Raw genomic sequence first — 24,574 nt, 5'->3', positions numbered from 1 at the left:
CCCACCAGGGTCCTTTGTCCTTTGGGAATAGGACAAATAGTGCATGACATCAGGAATCAGCCAGGGCCCAAAAGCACTGGGGCAGAGAGAGCAGAGCCCAGAGGAGACAGAGGCTGAAGCTAGTTACCATCAGTGTCTTGGCTCCCAACTGGCTCCCAATTCCTGGTGAAACTCCTAAAGGGAGACTGTTAAATCATGAAATTAATCACCATCCTTTTCCTTTGTTCCAGGCTGCTACCAAGTTTAACCCAAGAGTCCTCTCAAGAAATCGACTGCAATGACCAGGATGTATTTAAAGCTGTGGATGCTGCTCTGACAAAATACAACAGTGAAAACAAGAGTGGCAACCAGTTTGTATTGTACCGCATAACCGAGGTCGCCAGAATGGTGAGTGAGCTGTGTTTAACCTTGGGGTCACTTGGGATTTGTGCTGTCACTTGGAGCCCAGGTCCCACTCACCCCCAACCCCACCCCACCCCCCCACATGCATCCCAATCACCAGAGAACTGACAATCAAAGGGAAGCTTTGTGGTTGTTTAATTGCTAAGTCATGTCCGACTCTTTTGCGATCCCATGGACTGTAGCCTGCGAGTCTCCTCTGTCCATGAAATTTCCCAGGAAAGAATCCTGGAGTAGGTTGCCATTTCCTTCTCTAGGGGAATCTTCCTGACCCAGGGGTCAAACCCACATCTCCTGGATTCTTTACCATTGAGCCAGCAGGAAAGCCCATTCTTAGAGGAGTACATCTAAGAAATATACAATCTCACTTGTGTGGAATCTAAAAATTCCATCTCACAGACACCGAAAGTAGAATGGTGATTGCCAGAACTGGGCAGTGGAAGAAATGGGGAAACACTAGTCAAAGGGCACAAATGTCCAGTTATAAGATGACTAGGTACTGAGGATCAAATGCACAGGGCAGTGATTAGGTATTAAAGCTTTACTGGAAATTTGTTCAAAGATTAAGTGTTCTCACCACAAAAATGAAGGTAACTATGTGAAATGATGGGTGTGTTAATTAGCTTGTTTGTGGTAATCATTGCACAATGTACATACAACTTTTACTTGTCAACTAAACCTCAGTTATGCTTGGGGAAAAGGAAGGTTTGTCTAACAGGAGTCAGCTGTGTTGAACAAAATATCTATCATGAAATCAATGTGGCTCAATGGCTCAATGCATCAAGGTAACAGCCATGTTCTAGCTGGTTTTTAGTATTTTTTTTTTTAATCACTGATTGACACACACAGGATGGAGACAAAGCCTGACAGTGTGTGTGACTTTAAGAAATACAAATCTTTCAATAGTTTATTTAAATGAATTTCACTATAAAACACTGTGTTTCTGTGACAGTTAAGCAATCGATTAGTTTGCTGGAGAAAAAAAAAACAAACGGCTATTTGATATGATGAGGAGAAAGGAAAAAGTCCAGTGGATAGAGGTTTTTTTTGGTGGTTGTTTTCTGAAAATCCGGTCTTTCTGTTTCACAAACTTGTGCATGCATGTGAGTCCTAGGGTTCTCTAGCAACAGGTTATTGGTGTTGTCTTTATTGGTTGACATCCATGGCAAATGTGGTTTATTCTAGTTTATTCTACAATGTCCATAGAATCACTGTTCATCTTCACTTTGCCATGTGGACACTGCCTACACCATGATCACCTAGGTTTTATTAAAATCTGAAACCTGGAAGCAACCTCAGAGTCTATTTTGTCTAATGACATCATCTCCCAGAGATGTGGAGAGAGCACTTTCCAGTATGTCAGGATACCTGAAATCCTGGGCTGGCTCTGCCTTTCCAAGGTGGGGAGGCTGCCTAAGCCATATGCCATCCACCTGGGGCCTCCCTACTCTCACCTCCCAACTGAAAAGCTGGGCAACATCCTCTCTGAGGTCCCAGACTTTGCATCTGGAAGCTCGTCTAACTCAGCACCTTTAAACTTTAAAAGGTTTATTTATTATTTCATGACATGCTAGACTAAATAGAAAGCAAAACAATGCAAACAAAAATACTAAAATTATTCATAATTAATCTCACCATCCAGATAACTGTTACTTTTTTGGGAAAGTTTAAAAAGGTGTATGGTTTGTTTTCTAATTGTAAAAATGATAGATGTTTGTTTTAAAAAATAGATAATTCCGGAATGTTTGTTTAAAGAGAAAAGCGAAAGAGAACTCCCACCACTGAAAGACACATATTTTAATAGTTTCATTGCATAGTTTTCCAGACTTTTAAAAATCATATATTTATGTATAAATTGGTTTCTACAAAAATAGGCTAATACTATGGATCTACGTTGTAACTTAAAAATATGTATATTTGTAAATAGTATATTATGAATTTCTTCCAAGCAAATATTTATAAACTTTCAATATTTTTTCAATATTTTAATAAATGTTTTTGCCTTAGTTGAATCAAATAGAGGTCAAATATTCATAACTGTACCAGATCTCAAATGATGTGTTATTGGGTCAGTTAGATGAGACCTATCTATCCATGGTTGCTGTTTTTCAGGATAATCCTGACACATTTTATTCCTTGAAGTACCAAATCAAGGAGGGCGACTGTCCTTTTCAAAGTAACAAAACTTGGCAGGACTGTGACTACAAGGACTCTGCACAAGCTGTGAGTGTGTTGACCGCTCCTGAGGCTCCATTTTTCTCTGCTAAGTGTGCCAGACTTGTCCACCGGTGCTGGAGATGATTAATATTGCCCGCTGCTTTTATAGGATGCACATACGCCCTCAGCTGTGTGGAACAGCCAAATGCTTGATGTCTGTATTCTCAGATAGGTGGAAGGGGCGTAGAGAGGCCTGCAGTTAAACACGGAGAAAGCCCTCCCACAGGAAGGGGACTCTAATGACCAACAGGGATATGTGGGCCAGGCCCCAGAGAGGCAACAGATCAATACTTGGCTGAGATCTGGGGCTGGTGAGTGGAGAGTGTGGCTGTTTCAACTGAACAATCCTGAGTATGAATCCTGCTCTACCTTCAACCAGCTGATCACTTGGAACCAGTGTGCTCCCTTGCAAGGGGAGATCAAATTGACTCCATGAGCTTGTTGAAGGAAAAAATGAAACACATTATGTAAACGATTTTGTTTTAATAACAAAGGGTCTTAACCTAATGCCTACCCTGCCCTGGCACAGCACAGCTGGTGGTTTGGCCATAATAATTGAGGGAGATTGTGAAGCTGCCTGCCAGGAACCAAGCCAATCTCCTCATAATCCAGGGAGCCATTTCTTCTATGTCAAAACCCTGGCTTCCTGGGTGCAGTTTGAACACTGGAATTGAGAGGTTAATCAAGAGGAGAGTTTAGCAGGCAGATTCACAGCCATGCTGTGCATCTTGATGGAAAGGAAATATCTCCAGGGCTCAGAACAAAGATTCATACTTTAAAATCTCATCATTTAGAGTGCCTCTCCTCTATCTCATGAATATTGGTGACTTTTAAAAAATAATGATTTGGCTGAAAAATACTTATTCTTGTGTCTCAAAACTCAGCTTAGGAAAAAAAAAAATCTTGACAAGATTTTAAAAAGGAAAACCATATTTAGCAATAGTACTAAGTGGATTTCATCTGAAAGATTAGGATAAATCTTTTTTTTTCAATCTTTTTTTTTCCCCCTAGGCCACAGGAGAGTGCACAGCGACCGTGGCCAAGAGAGGGAATATGAAGTTCTCCGTGGCAACCCAGACCTGCCTGATCACTCCAGGTAGCTGATGTGTTTGCTGGAGCTGCCCTAGGGGAATGAACCTTTTCGTATGGTGCCAAAAAACTTTTACCTGAGGGCGGCAGTGGCGATACCATTTGCAGCCTTGTGGGGGCGCTGGAGGGGAGGCGCGTCAGACTCCTGAGGTGGGCCCAGGCTCAGGCCAATCATCCCCTTGGTGTTATCCGGATTCTCTTCCTCAGGAGCTGCGTTGTATTAGGTGTGTACGAAAGAATGAGAAGACAGAACAGGCCTCAACTGTGGGTAGCGTCCTAGCATGAGAAAAGTACAGGTTTTGAGTCAGATCCGGCCTGGAATCTTTCAAAGCTCTCACTTTCTTCGTTTTTCCTTACCTGTGAAAGGAGATAACAATAATTCCCACTCTGTACCATTCTTTAGGATGAAACTAGATGATATATCTGAAGATGTAATCATAATAATGTATGAATGAAGTCAAGATAAAAGTAGTAACAATTAACATTTATCGAGCGCTTATTACCAGCCACAGTTCTAATCACTTCATATGCAGTAACATATTTAATCCTCACAACTCTATGAGTCAAATAGTAATATCCCAGTTCACAAATGAAGAAACTAAGGCCCACAGCAGGCAAGTATCTTGCCCAAGATCCCACAGCTAGTAATTAGCAGAGTGGTTGGAATAGACCCTTCATAAATGAAAGTTCTTTAGATTCTAAGTATGGAGCAGCTTATCAACAGATAACCACTGTTAGCTCCTTTCCTCTTGTGGCAGACGTGCCAGGTACAGAAGGATGGACACAGCTAGGTGATGTTAATCACAAAAGCCATCCTGGAACTGGCCTTTGCTTACAAGCGAGCTCCAGAACAGCATCTTCAGCCACTCTGGTGAACCTCACTGTCGTGGTGACTCTTCTATTTCAGCCTTAATCATGCATAGCATACCCACAAAAACTACATCCCTTGAGTTCCCATTCTTGCAAGAAGTTGCATTCAAAGAAAGAGAGTCCAAAACAGAAATCACAAGTCATTAAAATTTTCTGATGAGAATAGCTGTTTATTATTCAGCTTAAGAACTCTATATTGTAAGCAGATTTTAACATTATCCAGAGCACAGCACATATGTACCATGAGAAAAAATACTCAGCCACACCTTCAGAAATTATTGCTAGGTCCACAATCCTTTATCTGAAACATTTTTGGCCAGATATGTTTTGGAATTTCAAAATTTTAAATCTTTATTTTAATTTAAAAGTCTCTCTAGAAATTGGGACAGGGTGGAAAAATCATTCTGTTACCCAAAAAAACTGAGTTTGCATCTTTCTCTGCTCTTCTCACCCTCAGAAGGTTGCTCCATCTCTTCTCCTACCCTAGTTGGGAGCTGCCCTTGAGGTCAAGCAAACCAGCCTCTGGGCTTTCTCCATCTCCCCCTTTCAGCTCCTGTGTTCACCTTTTTTTGTTTTCACATCAGTAATTTCTCTCATCTTTCCCGTGTAATCCCCTCTGGTTTTTTAACTTTGCCCATTACCCTGATTCAATCTAACTTCTACAAGGAAAGGAGGGGTAAAGCTATGAATATTTCCCAGTAAGTATTTTTCCTGACACGTTTATGGAAAGAAAGCTGACCCACAGTTGCAAAGGGGGTTGTGTTGAGCTGCTGACTGAGGGATCTTACACCCTTGGATAGTGAGAGCCCCAGGGTCAAGGGACCCAGGACTCCTTCATTACTTCCCCTTTTGGCCACATGTGCTGTCACTGATCGGGGGTGAAGGCTGTTATTACCTTACCAGTGTTATGAACACTGGTAATCTAATACAAACTCTCTCCTTTTAAACATTTTACATTGTTTTATTAAAACTCGTTCAGTGGCTTCCCGTTCTTACAGGAAAAGTGTCCTAAGTCGCTCAGTTGTGTCCAGTTCTTTGCGGCCGCTTGTACTGTAGCCCGCCAGGCTCCCCCATCCCTGAGATTCTCCAGGCAAGAACACTGGAGTGGGTTGCCATTGCCTTCTCCCTAAGGGCTTGCATCGGAGAAGACAATGGCAACCCACTCCAGTACTCTTGCCTGGAAAATCCCATGGGCCAAGATGCCTGGTAGGCTGCAGTCCATGGGGTCGTGAAGAGTTGGACACGACTGAGCGACTTCTTTCATTTTTCACTTTCATGCACTAGAGAAGGAAATGGCAACCCACTCCAGTATTCTTGCCTGGAGAATCCCAGGGAAGGGGGAGCCTGGTGGGCTGCCGTCTGTGGAGTCACACAGAGTCGGACACGACTGAAGCGACTTAACAGCAGCAGCAGCAAGGGCTTGCATTCCATTCTTAATTCACTTCAGAAGGTCTAGGAAAGGCCTCCAGCTGAGCGGAGAAAGTTGTGAGTATGTGCATCTTCCAGGAGAGGGCGCCATAGCTTACACCAGGGTCGTCAAAGGAGAGGGTGACCCAGGAAGATAGGAATCCAGGCCTACAGAGCATAGATCAGGCTGCACAACAGAAGTCTCTGTACTGACTGCTGAGTTCTGTGCTCAATCGTGTCCAACTCTTTGTGGAACCCAGGTCTCCAGCATTGCAGGCAGATTCTTTACCGTCTGAGCCACGAGCCACTAGGGAAGCCCAAGAACACTGGAGTGGAAAGCCTATGCCATCTCCTGGGGAATCTTCCCGACCCAGGAATTGAAGCCAGGTCTCCTGCACTGCTGGAGGATTCTTTACCAGCTGAGCTACCAGGGAAGCTCCTGCTTCCCTGCTTCCCTACCAACTGCTCAGACCTCAAATCACCCTTCCCTGTCTCCTGCTATAAACTGATAAGCTGTGTGTACACCTTGTCCCACACCTCTGTCCCTGCCTCATCCTGCTTCATCCAGACCCATTTGTCCCTTCTCCTCAGGCCTCACACCTCGGGTTGTGAGGTTCACCTTGACTGCTCTTCACCCTTGTTAGCTCAGCGTCTTTTCCTCCAAAAAGCCTTTCCTGTGCTTACTCTGGGCTCCTGCTTTTCCAAGTTCTTGCTGAATTATATTGAAATCATCCATCTCCAGTTCTGTCTCTCCCCCTTGACTTTGTCCAACTCCTTCATGGCAGTGAACATTACTAATGAATTTATGTATCCACACAGCCAGGCTCAGCACAGGACATGTTACAGCAGGTGTGAAATACATGTTTGTTCAGTAGAAAGGATATAGAATGTATTACACCCTGAGTCCAGCTTCAAGGGGCTTTCATTAACACTGCAAAGTAAATTAAAATACATCTGTAATGTTTTGATTTTTATGAGGATAGATTCATGTATCACTCCTGTAATTTTAAGTGACTTTAAAATAAATTTTAAATAACCATGCACAACAGAATGCATACAAGATGTTCCTAAGCGAATGGTAGGCCTTCCTTCTGACTCAAAAGCAGTCTTGTGTTTTCTTTTTCTAGTGCTTACTAGGATTTACTGGAAAGTTTGTTATCAAGGCTTTTTATTGATGAATTATCTGACTTATTCAGGGCAATGTACGTGAATGTAGATTTCGTTCCTTAACGCTGCCGTTTTGCCTACTCTTTGTCAAGCCGAGGGCCCCGTGGTGACAGCCCAGTATGAGTGCCTTGGCTGTGTGCATCCCATATCTACCAAGAGCCCCGACTTGGAGCCTGTTCTGAGATATGCCATCCAATATTTTAACAACAACACCAGTCATTCCCACCTCTTTGATCTGAAAGAAGTAAAAAGAGCCCAAAAACAGGTCTGTTCTTTAATTTTTCTTTTGCCATAGTATTGCTAAAATGTGTTAGACCTTTAAGGTTTAGAATTTCTTTACCTAAAATAAATCTTTGGCCAGAGGACAACATGATTCCACAGGTGGTGCTGAGGAACTCTTCCGTGTTCTCATATGACCAGCTTGGGGGAACAAAGGCTTTCTCCATAGGCACAGTGATTTGGATGCTGCAGTGTGTAAAGAGGGGAAAGGAGGCTAATCAGACTTCCTTCCTGGGAGATTTGTTTTTAATGAATGGGTGGTCAGCTCTGCTTGTGCTGTGAAACGGAAAAGTCATTGGTGAAAAAAAAGTCATTCTGGCCTTAGGATTTTAAGAAGACTCTATCATCACCTAGCTATCATGAGGCAAACATGACCCCCAATATTAAAATGTACCTAAAAAGGTTGGCACAGTTGCTGGGTACCCTCTAAATTATAGTCTCGGTTTCATCAGAGAGAAGAGCAAATACTTGTATTAATAAATCTGGTTTTCCCATTGAAGCCCTTACTGACAGTTGACTGGGCCCCTTGAATTTCAGCCTCTAATTATGGAGGACTCACTTTGGTCAGTAGCATTCCTTGCTTTTAAATTGACCTTTAGTTGACCTTCTGGAGCTTGCCTTCATGCAAGATGCAAGCTCTACTCATTCTGTTCATATCCAGCTATCAGGGTGGGACCCACCTCAGATAAAGCAGGAGAAATCTTACCGCATGGCCATCTGGGAGCCTAAGGACCTACTGGTTAAAGCCATTCCAGCTCCCAAGTTTTCTTTATCCATCTAGAAAAGCATTATTAATATTTTATAAAATTTAACAGATTATTTTTTCCTGCTGCCCACAGAGGAAATATTGCTAGGTCTTACTTAAGAAAATATAGTAACTCTATCTATAAATTGCTTTTCATTTTCAGACGTGTAGCTGTATGTGTGTATGTGTGTGTTGTGTTGAAGGGTGTGAGCATCATAAAGTGCTCAGTATTAATTTGGTAATGATTTTTGCCTAGTAATAACAATAGTTTGTATTTTTTGAGCACTTACCAAATGCCAGATATTATTCTAAGCTCCTTCTAACACTGTGAATAATGTTTAAACTGACCTTTAAATATTCAACCCAAAATTGTTTCAGGTGGTGTCTGGATGGAACTATGAAATTAATTACTCAATTGCACAAACTAATTGTTCCAAGGAGGAATTTTCATTCTTAACTCCAGACTGCAAGTCCCTTTCAAGTGGTGTAAGTAGGCAAAAAATCTAATTATAAAGTTCTTAGCCTTTTGTGTCCAGTATTTACAGGTGTGGAAACTCAGCTGTACAGGAAGACTCAGTCACTAAAATTTTAGATGACATTCAACAGTTCTGTTTCCTGTCCCATTGAGAATCTGAAACTCACGTCACCTGTCAAGCTGCTTACCCAGGGGTCAGAGTCTACACACCTGGCAATAAGCATCTACAGATATATCCAGGGATAGCCTGAGACAAAACGATGCCACAGTCAAGTTTGTCTTTTCATGTCTTCATGCTTTCCTATCTCTATTTCCTTCTGTGTGCTCAACAGCCTTGCAAGGCTTCTGAACTCTTCCCAGGACAATACTTCCAACTGTCTCTGCTTGTTTTCTTACCCTCCCTCCCCTACTTTTCTCTTTAATAAATACATCCTGAGTCTCTCTCCTTTAATGATCCTTTCTAGGATGATATTTTATTACTGAACCAAAATTATGTTAAAAGAGAGCATCTCAAGGTGGCAGGAGTTAATGCATGTTAAGATGAGCAGGCATAAGGTCCTTTCCAGGGGTATATGCACTTTAGCAGAAGGCTGTGCTTTAAGCAAGGGTGGCTGCGAGTCTGTTTGCCTAGTCATTCTAGGTGATGAGAACTATTAGAAATAGATAATAGGGATGGTTTCACAACTCTGTAAAATGTCCCTGAATTATACACTTAAAAATGGTTAAGGAGCTTCCCGGTGGCTCAGTGGTAAAGCCATCTGCCTGCTAATGTAGGAGACATGGGTTCAATTCCTGACCAGGGGATACCCCACATGCTGCAGAGCAGCTAGGCTGGTGCACCCCAAATACTGAGCCTGTGCTCTAGAGCCCGGGAGTTGCAACTACTGAAGCCCAAGCACCCTAAAGCCTGTACTCTACAACGAGAGAAGACACTGCAGTGAGAAGCCCAGACGGCAGCCAGAGAGTAGCCCTGCTTGGTGCAACTTGAGAAGAGCCCATACAGCAGCACAGGCCCAAGTACAACCACAAGTAAATAAATAATTTTTTAAATGATCAAGATGGCAAATTGTATATATATTTTACCAGAATTTTTAAAAATAGTTAAAAAAAAAAAAGAGAGAGAAGAGAGAAACCCTCTAAAATCATAGGTTCTAATCACTGTGTAACTTTGTCAGTTTGAATTGAATCTGGCCTTTTAAGCATCTATAACATCTTCTGTTTTTTATGCTTAGCTTCAAATTGAGGTTATATAGGCCTAAATGTTATCTAGCTTTAATCTTGCTGCATCTGTTCATAAAAGCCCTAGTTAAGTTTTTGCTTTGCAACACAGAAATGCAAAGGCTGGTTGAGGTAACAAAGCCAGTCAGATTTTGGTATAATTTTCCTAAGCCTTCACTTCTTCATCTATAAATCGTGAAGAATAATAGTATCTATCTCACAGAGTTATTACACTAATTAAAGAACATAAAATGCAAATGAATTATTTTGCCCACAATTGGTAAGATATAAGGCCTTGCTATTCAAAGTGTGGTGCATAGACCAGCAGCATCAGCAACACCAAGGAGCTTCTTAGAAAAGTAGAATCTTAAGTCCACCTACATCTACTGAATGAGAATCTCCATATTATCAGAAACAAGATTCTCAGGCAATTCATCTGCACATTAAAATTTGAAAAGCAAAGATTTAAGGAGTTTCCTAAGTAGTTCTCAGTCATGTTACACCTTAGAATCACTAGCCTAGCTTTAAAAACACCTATTCCCAAACCATTCCCCCAGACCTTCTGATTTCATTGGTCTGGGGTCAGATGATCAAAAGTTTCTCGGGTAGACCAAAGATGCTGGTGATACTGAGAACTTTTGAGTTACCTCCAGTATACTTGTCCCCAACCAAAATGCAGGTATTGTAAATGTGGTATTTCCTGTATCTCTAAAAACATGACATGTATTATATTCATGTGTGTTCTTTTGTTGGAAATATACATTTATAGGCATCTTCAAGATAATAAGAAAACAAAGGAAAAAAACAATGTTACATCATATATCCAAACACTCAAAGTTATCTGAGTGTATTTCCGTCTTATCTTTTTTGGTGGGGAATATGGCCAATGTTGACTGCTTTTATGTGTGTGTTTTATTAGTTATAATTACTTTATATGCTACATTTTTTTCTATGTCTTTAAAACTCTTGATAAACTTCTTTTTAAATAACTTTTAATATCCTAGTGAAGATACCATAGATTGCTTTTTAAATTACTTTCCTATTTTTGGTCCTAGGTTCAAAAGCAACAAAATATGTTGTTTCTGTTTTTATTATAATTAATACCTCACCAAATATCTTTTAGAATAAAGCTATTTCTGTGTTTTGGGTGGTGATGCAGTTGATAAAGAATCTGCCTACCAATGCAGGAGACACAAGAGACACAGATTCCATCCCTGGGTCAGGAATATCCCCTGGAGTAGGAAATGGCAACCCACTCCAGTATTCTTGCCTGGAGAATCCCATGGACAGAGGAGTCTGGCAGGCTACCGTCCATGGGATCACAAAGAGTCAGACATGACTGAGTGACTTAACCCTTGCTTCATATGGCTTTGCTTATCCTTGATGTTTATTTTACTCCATTAAAATTTTTTGAATTTTTTGGTTGTGCTACCCAGCCTGTAGGATCTTAGTTCCCCAACCAGGAATCAAACCCATGCCTCCTGGAGTGGAAGCATGGGGACTTAACAACTAGACCACCACAGAAAGTCCCTTGCCATTATGTTTAATCTTTCATTATGTTTTTTATTATATGCTATTATTCTTGAAGATGAAGTACCTTGACTTTGGTTTTAACTTAATCTAAAAGCCTCTGTCTTGCTAAAAGAAAATGTTACCCACTCACTTGTATAGCTACTATTTCTACATTAGCTATTCTTGTCATCTTATTTCATGTCTCTGTGTGTTTGTGTGTGTATTTGTTGGTGGTGGTGCTACTTTTTCATTGTTTCTTTTTTTTGTCTTTTGCATATAGACTATGTTTTGCTTTGTTTTTCTCTATACAATAATTTGCAGAGTCAACATCCTAATTTTAATTTTACTAGTCATTTAAAGATTCTTAAAAACATTTTTAATTTATGCTCTTATATGCTTTTTAAAAAACAGGATACTGGTGAATGTACAGATAAAGCACATGTAGATGTCAAGCTAAGAATTTCTTCCTTCTCGCAGAAATGTGACCTTTATCCAGGTAAGGGATAATGCGTGTTGGTGTTCATGCTGGTCCCAGACACCTGGCTAGGTCTTTCCATACCCATTGTGCTTTGGTTCCCATGATAAAGTCTACATGACCCACAGACCTTACTAGGAACACTGGGTCCCATCCCTGCCCTGCTGTGCTACAGCAAGTACACCTGAGACTGCTCAGCAAGTGGCCAAAGAGAATACAGTGACGGAAGGAAAAACTTACGTGTTTTGGGCAAAGCTGCCCTTTGATTACGTCAGCTGGTCTTTCTTGTATACCAGCTGTCTCTGCATTAGATATTGTGAACTGGGGAAGCTGTATCTCATTTTTAACTACTCAGAATAAGATCCTTTCAATTATAGTTTTTTTTCCTTTGCATGTTATAATATGGGGAAAGGGTGATAGTGCATATTTAAGGTCAAGTTAGTATTTCTTATACCAGTCAGCTCAGTCGTGTCGGATGCTCTGCGACCCCATGAACTGCAGCATGCCAGGCTTCCCTGTCCATCACCAACTCCCAGAGCTTACTCAAGAGTAACCTTGTGGACTTATTCATGTCCATAGTGTCAGTGATGCCATCCAATCATCTCCTCCTCCGTCATCCCCTTCTCCTCCCACCCTCAATCTTTCCCAGCATCAGGGTTTTTTCCAATGAGTCAACTCTTAGCATGAGGTGGTCAAAGTATTGGCATTTCAGCCTCAGCATCAGTCCTTCCAATGAACACCCAGGACTGATCTCCTTTAGGATGGACTGGTTGGATCTCCTTGCAGTTCAAGGGACTCTCAAGAGTCTTCTCCAACACCACACTTTAAAAGCATCAATTCTTTGGCACTCAGCCTTCTTCACAGTCCAACTCTCACATCCATACATGACCACTGGAAAAACCATAGCATTGACTAGATGAACCTTTGTTGGCAAAATAATGTCTCTGCTTTTTAATATGTTGTCTAGGTTGGCTGTAACTTTTCTTCCAAGGAGCAAGCGTCTTTTAATTTCATGGCTGCTGTCACCATCTGCAGTGATTTTGGAGCCCCCCAAAATAAAGTCAGTCACTGTTTCCACTTTTTCCCCATCTGTTTGCTATGAAATGATGGGACTGGATGCCATGATCTTAGTTTTCTAAATGTTGAGTTTTAAGCCAACTTTTTCACTCTCCTCTTTCACTTTCATCAAGAGGTTCTTTAGTTCTTCTTTGCTTTCTGCCATAAGGGTGGTGTCATCTGCATATCTGAGGTTATTGATATTTTTCCCGGCAATCTTGATTCCAGTTTGTGCTTCATCCAGCCCAGCATTTCTATGATGTACTCTGCATATAAGTTAAATAAGCAGGGTGACAACATACAGCTTTGATGTACTCCTTTCCTGATTTGGAACCAGTCTGTTGTTCCATGTCAACTTCTAACTGTTCGCGGCTTGACCTGCACACAGATTTCTCAGGAGGCAGGTCAAGTGGTCTGGTATTCCCAGCTCTTGAGGAATCTTCCACAGTTGGTTGTGATCCACAGTCAAAGGCTTTGGCATAGTCAATAAAGCAGAAATGGATGTTTTTCTGGAACTCTCTTGCTTTTTTGATGATCCAATAGATGTTGGCAATTTGATCTCTGGTTCCTCTGTCTTTTCTAAATAAATTTAGCTTGAACATCTGGACTCATCTTGAATATTCTTATACCAAGGGTTGGCTTTTCTCATACTTGGAAAATAGTTGTGTACATTGCACAATATGAAGCATTACTGAAGTTTCCTGCTCACCAGAATCATAGGATTTAAATTTTTCCCGCAAGAAAATCATTCCTTTACGTTAAGCATTGCTTTTTACAGTTTCCATTAAAAATGCAAAAACTTTAGAAAAGAGCAGCATATTGATTGAGTCACCTTCTGATTGAAAGTTTCCCTAAACACACTTGGCTTTTAGAAGAGGAAAAGAGAAGAGAGAGTCAGTTGGAGGTCTGACAGACAACCTCCACTGCTGGGCCTTGGGCTGCCACATGGTCCTCTGTCGGAGGATGCTGGATCACATGTGGAAAAGGTACTAGGCTAGATTGCTACTTCAGGGCACACACTGACATGAAATCTGCCTCTTTCAGTGAAGGATTTTGTACAACCACCCACCAGGCTTTGTGCCGGCTGCCCCAAACCTATACCTGTTGACAGCCCAGACCTGGAGGAGCCTCTGAGCCATTCCATCGCAAAGCTTAATGCAGAGCATGATGGAGCCTTCTATTTCAAGATTGACACTGTGAAAAAAGCAACAGTACAGGTCTGTAAATTATAGTGATAGTCTATTGCAGATTGTTTACTAATTTTGCCACTGATCTTGGCTCTGGATTGGGAAACAGTATACCTCACAAATGGGATTTGGTAGACTTGAATTTCAAGTCCCAACCTCACAGCATGCTTGATGTGTGGTCTTGGACAAGTCATTTAAAGCACTGTCTCCGTTTTCTAGCCATAAAGGACTATAGTAAGTGTTAGTTGCTCAGTCATGCCTGACTCTTTGCGACCCCATGGACTGCAGCCCTCCAGGCTCCTCTGTCCATGAGATTTTCCAGGCAAGGATATTGGAGTGGGTTGCCATTTCCTTCTCCAGGGGATCTTCCCAACCCAGGGATTGAACCCGGGTCTCCTGCACTGCAGGCAGATTCTTTACTGACTGAGCTACAAGGGAAGCCCATAAAGGACTATAGGAAGGGTCAAAAAAATAACATATGTCAATCACTTCTCAAAATCTAAAGTGCCATATAAGTACTAGGAACTTGTATAATTAAGAAAATTGATAGCTAGGAAAAACAAGACTTACCCTCTGCCTTTCTAGATCCATCTCTCATTATAACATCACTCAGTGCCTTGGGCTCAGCCACATCAGCCAGCCATTGCCCAGACTTTCTTTGCATGCTCATCTCCATCTCATTTTTTCCCTGCCTGGGGTGCCTTCCCCTCTACAAGTGTCCCTTCTAGGAATTCATCTCTCCTTCCATGCCTGTCAGTAGAGGTGAAGGAGTATCCTTGTTTGGAGGTCAGAGGGCCTAGCTCTGCAACAGCATCTGCCACTCACATCCTGGGTGACCCTGGGCAGTTATTCAGACTCATGAAACCTTTGTGGCTGGATCAAAAAAGCCCAAATCCCTTCAAACTCCAACAACATATGACCAATGTATTTATGGACAGATTGCTATTATGGAACCTCAAAACTGGCTTCCCTAAATACAAGCTAAAGAAAAGTCATCAAAAAGGAGCCAAACTGGGAATTTCCTGGCAGTCTAGTGGTTAGGACTTTACACTGTCACTACTGAGAGCATGGTTCAAACCCTGGTCAGGGAACTAAGATCCCAGAAGCCATGCAACATGACCAAAGGGAAAAAACTCTTATTGCAAACAAACATGATTTTTATAGGCTTCCGTGATCTGCCTGCAATGCTAGAGACCTAGGTTCAATCCCTGGGTTGGGAAAATCCCCTGGAGAAGGGAATGGCAACCCACTCTAGTATTCTTGCCTGGAGAATTCCATGGACAAAGGAACCTGGTGGGCTACAGTCCATGGGGTGGCAAAAAGTCAGACAGGACTAAGTGATTAACATACAAAAAACATGATCTTTATAGTCTACAAAGAAAATCTCACTTTAAAAGTTCATAATTCTGGCTCAGTAATTGAATTTCTAGAACTATAAAATAGAAAAGTCTTTAAATACAATAATATTCATTGCAGCTTTAACTATAAAACCAAAAAATAAAATGGTAAACTCTCAAAATGATCAATAATATAGAAATGATCAAATTGTGTCTAGCATATCCTTACAATGGAGTATTAAGCAGCAATTTTAAACCATCTTTGTGAGGAGTTCTTGATGTAGAAAATGCTTGTATTATACTATGCAAAAAGAGGCCATAAAATTGAATAAACATTCTGTTCTTGATCATGTTATTAAAAAGTACAGGGAAAAGTACTGAAAATAAATGTCTCAGATTATTCATAGCTTTTAGGTGGTGTCACAGTGGGCTGTTTATTGTAATCTTCCTTATTTCCTGTATTAGTTTTATATGCTGGGGGGGAGGAAGACCTGAACAAACCATATTAAAATAAATCAAAACTGACACTATGATTTCTCTCCTACTCAGACACTTATTTCTGGATGTCATATCCTCTCCCTGATTTCACTAGTACATAACCCATGTTAGGCTTACTTGAAAGGAGTACTAATTCATGCTGCTCTTGTCTTTGTCAGCTTTTCTTCTCGCTCTGTTTTTCTGTAAAATTCCCTTATTCTTACTGATGCAGGAACAGTCCAGTACTCCACCACATAATCCACGTCAAAGAGTTGCTGTCAGGAGAGAATCATTCATTCTCAAGTGTGTGTATCTAGTCCTCTTGGTAGTCCCAGTTCTTTCTGTAAATTAGTCAACATACTAGAATGGATGTGTTTATGCTAAGGGTACAAGGAAAACCACAATAGAACAAGCTACATCCCTTTACTTGCTAAATTAATCTGGAATATTGTGAGAATTTCAAATTTACTTTTAAGAGGTGACTCTTTACTTATTTTTGCATTTAAAGGGGGCAATTTGGTCACTCAAGGCAGCCCTAGTGGAAGCAGCTGATTTATTGGAAATCAGCTTACCATAATGAATTTGCAATAGCCAGTCTCTTAGTGACCCATTTGCCAAATAGCTAATTTGTTTTACAATTTTAGTCTTGCCTTGGCTTTGCGTGTTTAGTCCTATTTGGGTACATGTCCATTCCAGGTTAGTTTCATATTTCAGATACCAAACATTTCTTAAATCCTTTGTTTTCTCATGTGAATGGTTGTGATTTCTGTCATATACCGTTCATTTTGCCCTATCCTCATGGCTGCTGTCAATGTTCTTCCCTGCCTCTGCTCAGATAAAAACACTTCAAGGATCTATGGGTGCACATTCAGGAATTTTCCTTTGACAAAAAGTCCTAGAAAGGTCAAGGAATATGTAGATGTCTAAGATTTATGGTGCAAATTGACAGATCATCAAATGATTTGCAATTATGTCAATTTACATTCACACCATGTGGATGTAAGACACTGGCTGATGGTCTTGACTCGACCTATTCGAATACTACCAGCAGTGACTGAGATTCCATGTTTCCCCCACCTGACCAGGTGTCATCTCTGTTTTTTATCCTTGACAAGATGCAAGGTTAAACATGATGTTGTATAGTTTTTTAAATGTGCATATCCTTGGTTATTAATGAAGCCCAACTTGTTCAGGAGTAATGATCTTTTTAACTTCTCCAAAAGAGCTGGTTATGTCCTTGGTTCATTTCTTTAGTGTTGGGCTTTCTGTGTATAAGAATACTGACCCTACATCATATTTTTCCCAGTTTACCTTTTTACCTTATTCACTGTGACATTTGAGAATCAGTTTTCATTTTTGTGTAGTCAAATTTTGACATTTTCCTCCTTCCTTTAGGTTCTTTCCTCTGCTTTTCACCTATGAAAAGCCTCATCATCCTAAGAACTGATTAATGTTTTTTATACCTTTCTAGCTTATTTAGTTTAAATGTCTTAGGCATTTGGAACTTACGTTACTAAGTAGTATTCTATACTTTAAAAACAAAACTTGGACAAGATAGACTTAAGCAGGGAAGACTTCTGATAAGAACAGCAATATAGATGCGATTTTGAGGTTCTTGAACACAAGATATTACTGCTGCTGCTAAGTCGCTTCAGTCATGTCCGACTCTGTGCGACCCCATAGACAGCAGCCCACCAGGCTCCTCCGTCCCTGGGATCCTCTAGGCAAGAACACTGGAGTGGGTTGCCATGACTAGAGCTACTTTATTCCTCCCCTCTGGACCCTGAATAGAATTAAGCCAACAGCTGTGATTTTTGTCATATATTGTCAACTTTCCTAGGCAACATCATATTAATCAACTGTGGCTCAGAGGTAAAGAGTCCACCTGCAGTGCAGGAGACTGGGGTTCAATCCCTGGGTCAGGAAGATCCTCTGGAGAAGGAAATGGTAACCCACCCTAATATTCTTGCCTGGGAAATCCCATGGACAGAGGAGCCTGGTGGGCTACAGTCCATGGGGTTTCAATAGAACTGGACACAACTGAGTGACTAAATAACAACAACAATGTCAGAAAACTGGATTAAAGTATACTCTCAAATTAAGCAACAAAATTCATGATCACCAATGTATACACTCGAAAACACTTTTTGGACTTCCCTGCCCAGCTTATATAGGTCTGGAGTTTTACAAGTTATCAAATTTGTCTTATAAATTTTACTGTGCTTACCTAGAAAATGATGCCAGAAAAGGTAGAGGAGTAGTTTAGCTCTTCCTGTTCTCTGCTCTCCTCATCCTCCTCCCATTTCAATTCCTCCATGCTTTTCAAAAAACACAAAGAAAAAGGGAAGACTTATGTTATGGAATTATACTATCACTCCGTAACTTTATTTTTTCAATAATGGTCAGCCTTCCAGGAAACAGGTATGTATAATATATTCTTTTTGATAACTATATAATATTACGCACACACACATTTAAATCCTAGAATGAAATGCTGAATAACTTAGCCTGAAAATTGAGCCACGTTAACTACCTTTTAAATTTATATATATAATTTTAAAACATTTTAAAAAGTATATTTTTCAAGTCTGTAAAGGCTGTAAGCTTTTTTAAAAAAAACTGTGCTTGAGATTCTGTTGAAGTCAGTGTATTGGAAAAAACCACACAATGACTTTTACTTTTTAAGTAAATAAAGTACATGTATTCTAGACCAAAAAGAAAAAAAATTGGGCCACAAATATTAACAGAAGACAGTATTATATAATGATTAAAACTTGCTAGAGCTTAAAATAGTTTCTTAATATTTAAAAAAAATCCCTCAGAGAAGCAAGCTAGAAATCCAAAGAACTTTCCTAATCACATAATTTAATCTACATAATTTCTATAGCAGTTCAGTTCAGTTCAGTGCAGTCGCTCAGTCATGTCCGACTCTTTGCGACCCCATGAATCGCAGCACGCCAGGCCTCCCTGTCCATCACCAACTCCTGGAGTTCACTCAGACTCACATCCATCAAGTTGGTGATGCCATCCAGCCATCTCATCCTCTGTCGTCCCCTTCTCCTCCTGCCCCCAATCCCTCCCAGCATCAGGGTCTTTTCCAATGAGTCAACTCTTCGCATGAGGTGGCTAAAGTACTGGAGTTTCAGCTTTAGCATCATTCCTTCCAAAGAACACCCAGGGCTGATCTCCTTTAGAATGGACTGGTTGGATCTCCTTGCAGTCCAAGGGACTCTCAAGAGTCTTCTCCAACACCACGGTTCAAAAGCATCAATTCTTCGGCGCTCAGCCTTCTTCACAGTTCAACTCTCACATCCATACATGACCACAGGAAAAACCATAGCCTTGACTAGACGGACCTTTGTTGGCAAAGTAATGTCTCTGCTTTTTATATGCTATCTAGGTTGGTCATAACTTTCCTTCCAAGGAGTAAGCGTCTTTTAACTTCATGGCTGCAGTCACCATCTGCAGTGATTTTGGAGCCCCCCAAAATAAAGTCTGTCACTGTTTCCACTGTTTCCCCATCTATTTTCCATGAAGTGATGGGACCAGATGCCATGATCTTAGTTTTCTGAATGTTGAGCTTTAAGCCAACTTTTTCACTCTCCTCTTTCACTTTCATCAAGAGGCTTTTCTCTGATTCAAGCTTTGGTAGAACAAAAAGGTGTGTTTAAAGGAAATATTTAAGTTTTCTTCCTACTTGTCCTAGATTCTACATATTATGACTTGAGCCTTTGAGTTGCTGGTGAATCTTGCAGTTGCTGAACAATAAAACTCAGGAAGATAGAAAAACAAAAATGATAGCATGGTTCTCTTTTCCCATTTAAAAAGGAAATAAGCCCGATTGCCAAATATTTTAATGTGCATACAAAGTTTTGTTGTCAAATATTTATACTTTTTGAGGGTAACTCTCATTTGTTCAGTACATAATTAAAATGTCAAGATTCTCCCCTAAAAGCCCTTGTGATAAAAATGTATGATTTATTACACAACATTAATTAGGCTCCTATTTTGTGCTAATTCATTTTCCAGGTGGTAGCTGGATTGAAGTATTCTATTGTGTTCATAGCAAGGGAAACCACATGTTCTAAGGGAAGTAATGAAGAGCTGACCAAGAGTTGTGAGATCAATATACATGGTGTGAGTATAATGCAGCTGTCTTATTGATTCCCTGGAAATCTGTATGATGTTTTATGCTTATTTATGTATCCCATGAATAACACTGTTTTCTCTTTGGCTTCGATTTTCATGGATAGCAAATTCTACACTGTGATGCTAATGTCTATGTGGTGCCTTGGGAGGAAAAAGTTTACCCTACTGTCAACTGTCAATCACTTGGACAGGTATGATTCTAATCGCAGTTGCTTTGGGTTAACTATGCTCATTCTGAAAATATTTGAAGGTTGAAAATGAACCACTATTTACATGAATTGGAGGACTATCTGTTTTAAATGGGGAGAACACTCACATTTCTATGCTGATCTCTCTTCTTATGGCTAGAAAGGGAGAGCAGCTGTCCCCTTAATCACTTCTCTGACACGGCCAGTGTCCCGTGAATTCACAGGTTCTCTTAGGGAAGCACATCCAAGGAGCTTAGGAAAAATGCAGGTCGCACACCCCACTCTGCATTTCCTGAATCAAAAGCTATATTTTAACACAGTCCCCAGGAAAGTCATACCCATATGCAAGTTTGAGAAACGTTAGGTTGTATCATTTTTTTACTTCTTAAAAGAACCCTGGGAGGTAAGTAGTACTTCCCCTACTTTCAAGATTGAGATACTAAAAATTACAAAGATGCTAAAGTCCTAAAGTAGATAATAACTTTATCAAGTGCTTCCTCCATCTTAGACACTGTACTGAGGACTTGACATTGACACATATTTTTCTCCTGACAACTCTACGAGGCAGGTGATTTTATTATTCCTATTTTACACACAAGGGAAGTGAAGCTAGTGGTGCTCAGATACAAATCTAGGTCAAATCAGAGCCTACTCTGTTCACCATCATACTGATAACTAGTAGGCTCTGGCTTGTTTGACCTCAAAGACCACGCTCTTTGAATCACCAAACACTGCCTCCAACCACCACTTTCTCACAGGTAGTAAGTGTGTAGGTAGAAATAACCCACAAATCCATAGCTTCAATGCAAGTTGCCTCTGCTCCCTTTATTCTGCATTTAGGTTTTTGCCATATGTAGGTATGTATATAGTCTAATACAAACATTATACAAAGGCTGTGTTTCAAGCTTGTGAACATATATATCCTGTGTTTCAATTCAGAAGAGTGATTGTAGATATATGCTGCTTATATATTCCATTCTTAAAACCAGTTAAGGTCTTTTTGGATAAAAAGCAGTAATATGCTCATAGAAATAGTATCAATTAATAAATAATGTGCCATGGCTTATGGAATCATAGGCTTAGAGAGTACCCTAGAGATTATGTAGTTAACCATCCAGTTTTTCCTAATTAAAAACTCTCTATTTTAGAGTATTATTAGGAACAAGAATCAATATCTCTAAGTTATTAAATCAATCAAAAGAGGAAAAATTATTCATTTTCATCCTTTATGGAATATTAATGTATATAGCACTTAAAATCTGGCGAAGACATTCCCCACTGTAAACTGAGATAGCATTGTCAGGCCCCCATCCCTTCTTTCTTTTTTGATAGTGTGGTTTTCACAGTTATGCATTCATCTTAATATTTCCTGTTTAGACCTCACTCATGAAAAGGCCTCCGGGTTTTTCACCTTTCCGATCAGTTCAAGTGATGAAAACTGAAGGAAGCACAACTGTAAGTCTACCCCACTCTGCCATGTCACCTGTACAAGATGAAGAGCGGGATTCAGGAAAAGAACAAGGACCCACTCATGGGCATGGCTGGGACCATGGAAAGCAAATAAAATTACATGGCCTTGGCCTTGGCCATAAACGTAAGCATGACCAAGGTCATGGGCACCATGGAAGTCATGGTCTTGGCCATGGACATCAAAAGCAACATGATCTTGGCCATGGACATCAAAAGCAACATGATCTTGGCCATGGACATAAGCATGGTCATGGCCACGGAAAACATAAAAACAAAGGAAAAAACAATGGAAAGCATTATGATTGGAGGACACCCTATTTGGCAAGTTCTTATGAAGATAGCACTACATCCTCTGCACAGACGCAAGAGAAGACAGAAGAGACAACACTCTCTTCCCTAGCCCAGCCAGGTGTAGCCATTACCTTTCCTGACTTTCAGGACTCAGATCTCATTGCAACTGTGATGCCTAATACACTACCACCTCACACAGAGAGTGATGATGACTGGATCCCTGACATCCAGACAGAGCCAAATAGCCTTGCATTTAAATTGATTTCAGATTTTCCAGAAACAACCTCCCCCAAATGTCCTAGTCGCCCCTGGAAGCCAGTTAATGGAGTGAATCCAACTGTGGAAATGAAAGAGTCTCATGATTTTGATCTTGTTGATGCTCTTCTTTAATTTAGGCAGCCAGGGGTATTTCTTTAACATCTCATCAACCCCTGTCCCCATTGTCCAAAGATCCTCATATAATACAACAAAAACCATGAACATTCAGAACAGCCTAGAGAGAAATAAATGGTAAGACTCCCCATGGGAACACCGTCAATCTCTATGGATGACATAAAACTGTGTGCAGAATTCTAGCTCCTTTCTGAGGTTTCCTCCCAGGTTTTCTTAACTAGCACAGAAAATGGACAAACTAATATACTTGTGGCCTACTTCAGTTGCTTTTCTGATAATGAATGTGTACCCTCAAATGTACAACGTCAATTTTCATACAAAGATTCCTGACATTTTGAATAAACTGTAACATCTGGTCCTTATGTGGCAATAAGGGAAGTTAAGAGACTGAATGTCGAACTTCTTAATGGAGGGAAAAAAATAATAAAAACCTCCAGAGGTCAAAGAGGAACAAGAGAGAAAGACAGATTGGCCAAAGGGAGGACAGAGAAAATGAATTGACTTTCTGTTTCCAAAATGGGCTAGTAATCTCAGTTACTCCCATGTGACAAAGCTATTCTGATAATTCTCTTTCTGGGTGAGAGTGTTTCTTGTAAGTCAGTAATTTCTGTTTACTCATTAACTGCGCTTTGCAATAGGGCTTTCAAATAGGAGTTTTCTGTTTGTTTGTATGTTGCCAGCATTAGACTGAGTAATCCTTACTGTTCAATAGCTCTGAGTTTAATAATAAGGATGGAAAGCAGAAGTAATACAAAGGCTGGCCTGCTTGAGGAAATCTTTTTTTAATAATTGATAAGGGAATATCATGAGATGTGATGCAAATTTTGTTCAGAAATTTTATGAGAAATTCTTTCTAGCCTTTATAGTTGCATTTTCTTTTGCTATAACATTGAAGTATATGGACTTTTGCAGGAAAGAATAATATGATTATCTTTAATTTACTGGTAATGTGAGGGAGGCATGTCTTTCACAGCCCCTGCTGTGCTTTTGCCTAGGGAAATAGGGCTTTATACACCCACACTCACCTGTGGATGCCCATCACTGTTTCTTCAACTTATTGGATGCATTTGAGCCACTGAGTTTTTATTTCATTCAAAATAGTATCTGTACTTGCAAATAAAGAACCAATGATCTCAGGAAAAGGTCTCATCTTGTCAATTAGTGGCTTCCCCTTCCTTTCTTTGAACGATAATCTCAGATTAACAGAGTTTTACTATACTTACAGACGCACGTAAAGTCCTGCGAGTACAAGGGCCGACCTCAAGAGGCAGGGGCAGAGCCAGCACCTCAGGGTGAGGTCAATTTACCGGCAGAATCTCCACAGTTGGCACGATAGACCCAATAACCTCTGTCAGCAGCCCTGCGTGGAAGGACGAGAAGATGGGGTAGAATTTAAATAGAGAAGAATGCTGTTTTATCCCTCTGTGACTGACTGAAATAAAGTTCTGTCTTTATGTTCCCCTCCTGGTCAATTCACGCTGGTCTCCTTTCAGTCACAACCAACCTGCAGCCAAGTTGAGATGATCAGAGAGCCAGCACTAGGGCTCTGTCCCAGGGGCTCGCAGTGCAGCCCTGGAGCATTCTTGTTCACTGAGGCAGGATCCCTTAGCTGGGGCTTCCCTATCACAGAGACCTTGTCATGGGTGCTCAATCAAGGGGTAGTGGGTCATGTTTCCACTATGGATCTAAGGACTCTCTCTTTCCCTTTCCTTCTTCCTTCTCCTCCTGATTCCCAACCCAATGCTGAGAGAATTTGTCTTATTATATTATTTTTTTATGATCTAAACTATTACCAAAAAAGAAAAAAAAATCTTTTAATATATCTACTAACTTCTCATTATCAGAAAATACTGAGTCTCAAAAAAGTTGAAAGAAAATGTAAAATTATCTTTCTGATCTGGGTAAAAGAAAAGAAATAGAAAACCATTAGAATAAAAGATAAGAGATTTAGGATTTTCTGTAACAAACACTTATTGAAGCCTCCTTCTGTGCTGTAACTTAATCCTTACCACCACTCTGAGGTCTCTGTGATCACCTTTCCTTTACAACGAGGAAGCTGTAGCTCATAGAGCCCTGCCCAGAGTCACAAAGTTAATATGCGACAGAGCTGGTATTCAAACTCAGACCTTTGAACTTTAGCACGCTGTGTTATCACGGGGCTTTACAGTATTAT

The 24,574-nt window shown here is 40.5% G+C and overlaps 1 protein-coding gene across 2 annotated transcripts; it reads left to right on the top strand.

Moving 5' to 3' along the window:
* Positions 1–23,797, top strand: KNG1 (kininogen 1). 2 transcript variants are annotated; one of them, XM_005910763.3, is made up of 11 exons: positions 1–387; positions 2,512–2,622; positions 3,628–3,712; positions 7,242–7,414; positions 8,552–8,659; positions 11,790–11,874; positions 13,954–14,126; positions 19,940–20,047; positions 20,164–20,250; positions 21,625–21,702; positions 23,627–23,797. In XM_005910763.3, the coding sequence occupies exons 1-11, from the start codon at positions 196–198 to the stop codon at positions 23,735–23,737; spliced, it is 1,311 nt and encodes a 436-aa protein (XP_005910825.2). In that variant the 5' UTR covers positions 1–195; the 3' UTR covers positions 23,738–23,797. The 2 variants fall into 2 exon arrangements, with proteins under 2 accessions (XP_005910825.2, XP_014338814.2); XM_014483328.2 differs by lacking the exon at positions 23,627–23,797 and having other exon boundaries at positions 21,625–23,532.
* The last annotated feature ends 777 nt before the right edge of the window (positions 23,798–24,574 follow it).

The sequence above is a fragment of the Bos mutus genome, chromosome 1 (genome assembly GCF_027580195.1).
Source record: "Bos mutus isolate GX-2022 chromosome 1, NWIPB_WYAK_1.1, whole genome shotgun sequence".
NCBI lineage: Eukaryota > Metazoa > Chordata > Mammalia > Artiodactyla > Bovidae > Bos > Bos mutus.
This window is presented reverse-complemented; position numbering and strand designations above follow the sequence as displayed.

What these genes read in the sequence shown, in the direction of transcription:
- KNG1 (XM_014483328.2), top strand. Translation starts at nt 196, where the DNA reads ATGAAATTAATCACCATCCTTTTCCTTTGTTCCAGGCTGCTACCAAGT. An exon ending in TAAAAAGAGCCCAAAAACAG is followed by an intron (nt 7,415 to 8,551) that starts GTCTGTTCTTTA and finishes AAATTGTTTCAG; the next exon opens with GTGGTGTCTGGATGGAACTA. An exon ending in GAAATGTGACCTTTATCCAG is followed by an intron (nt 11,875 to 13,953) that starts GTAAGGGATAAT and finishes TGCCTCTTTCAG; the next exon opens with TGAAGGATTTTGTACAACCA.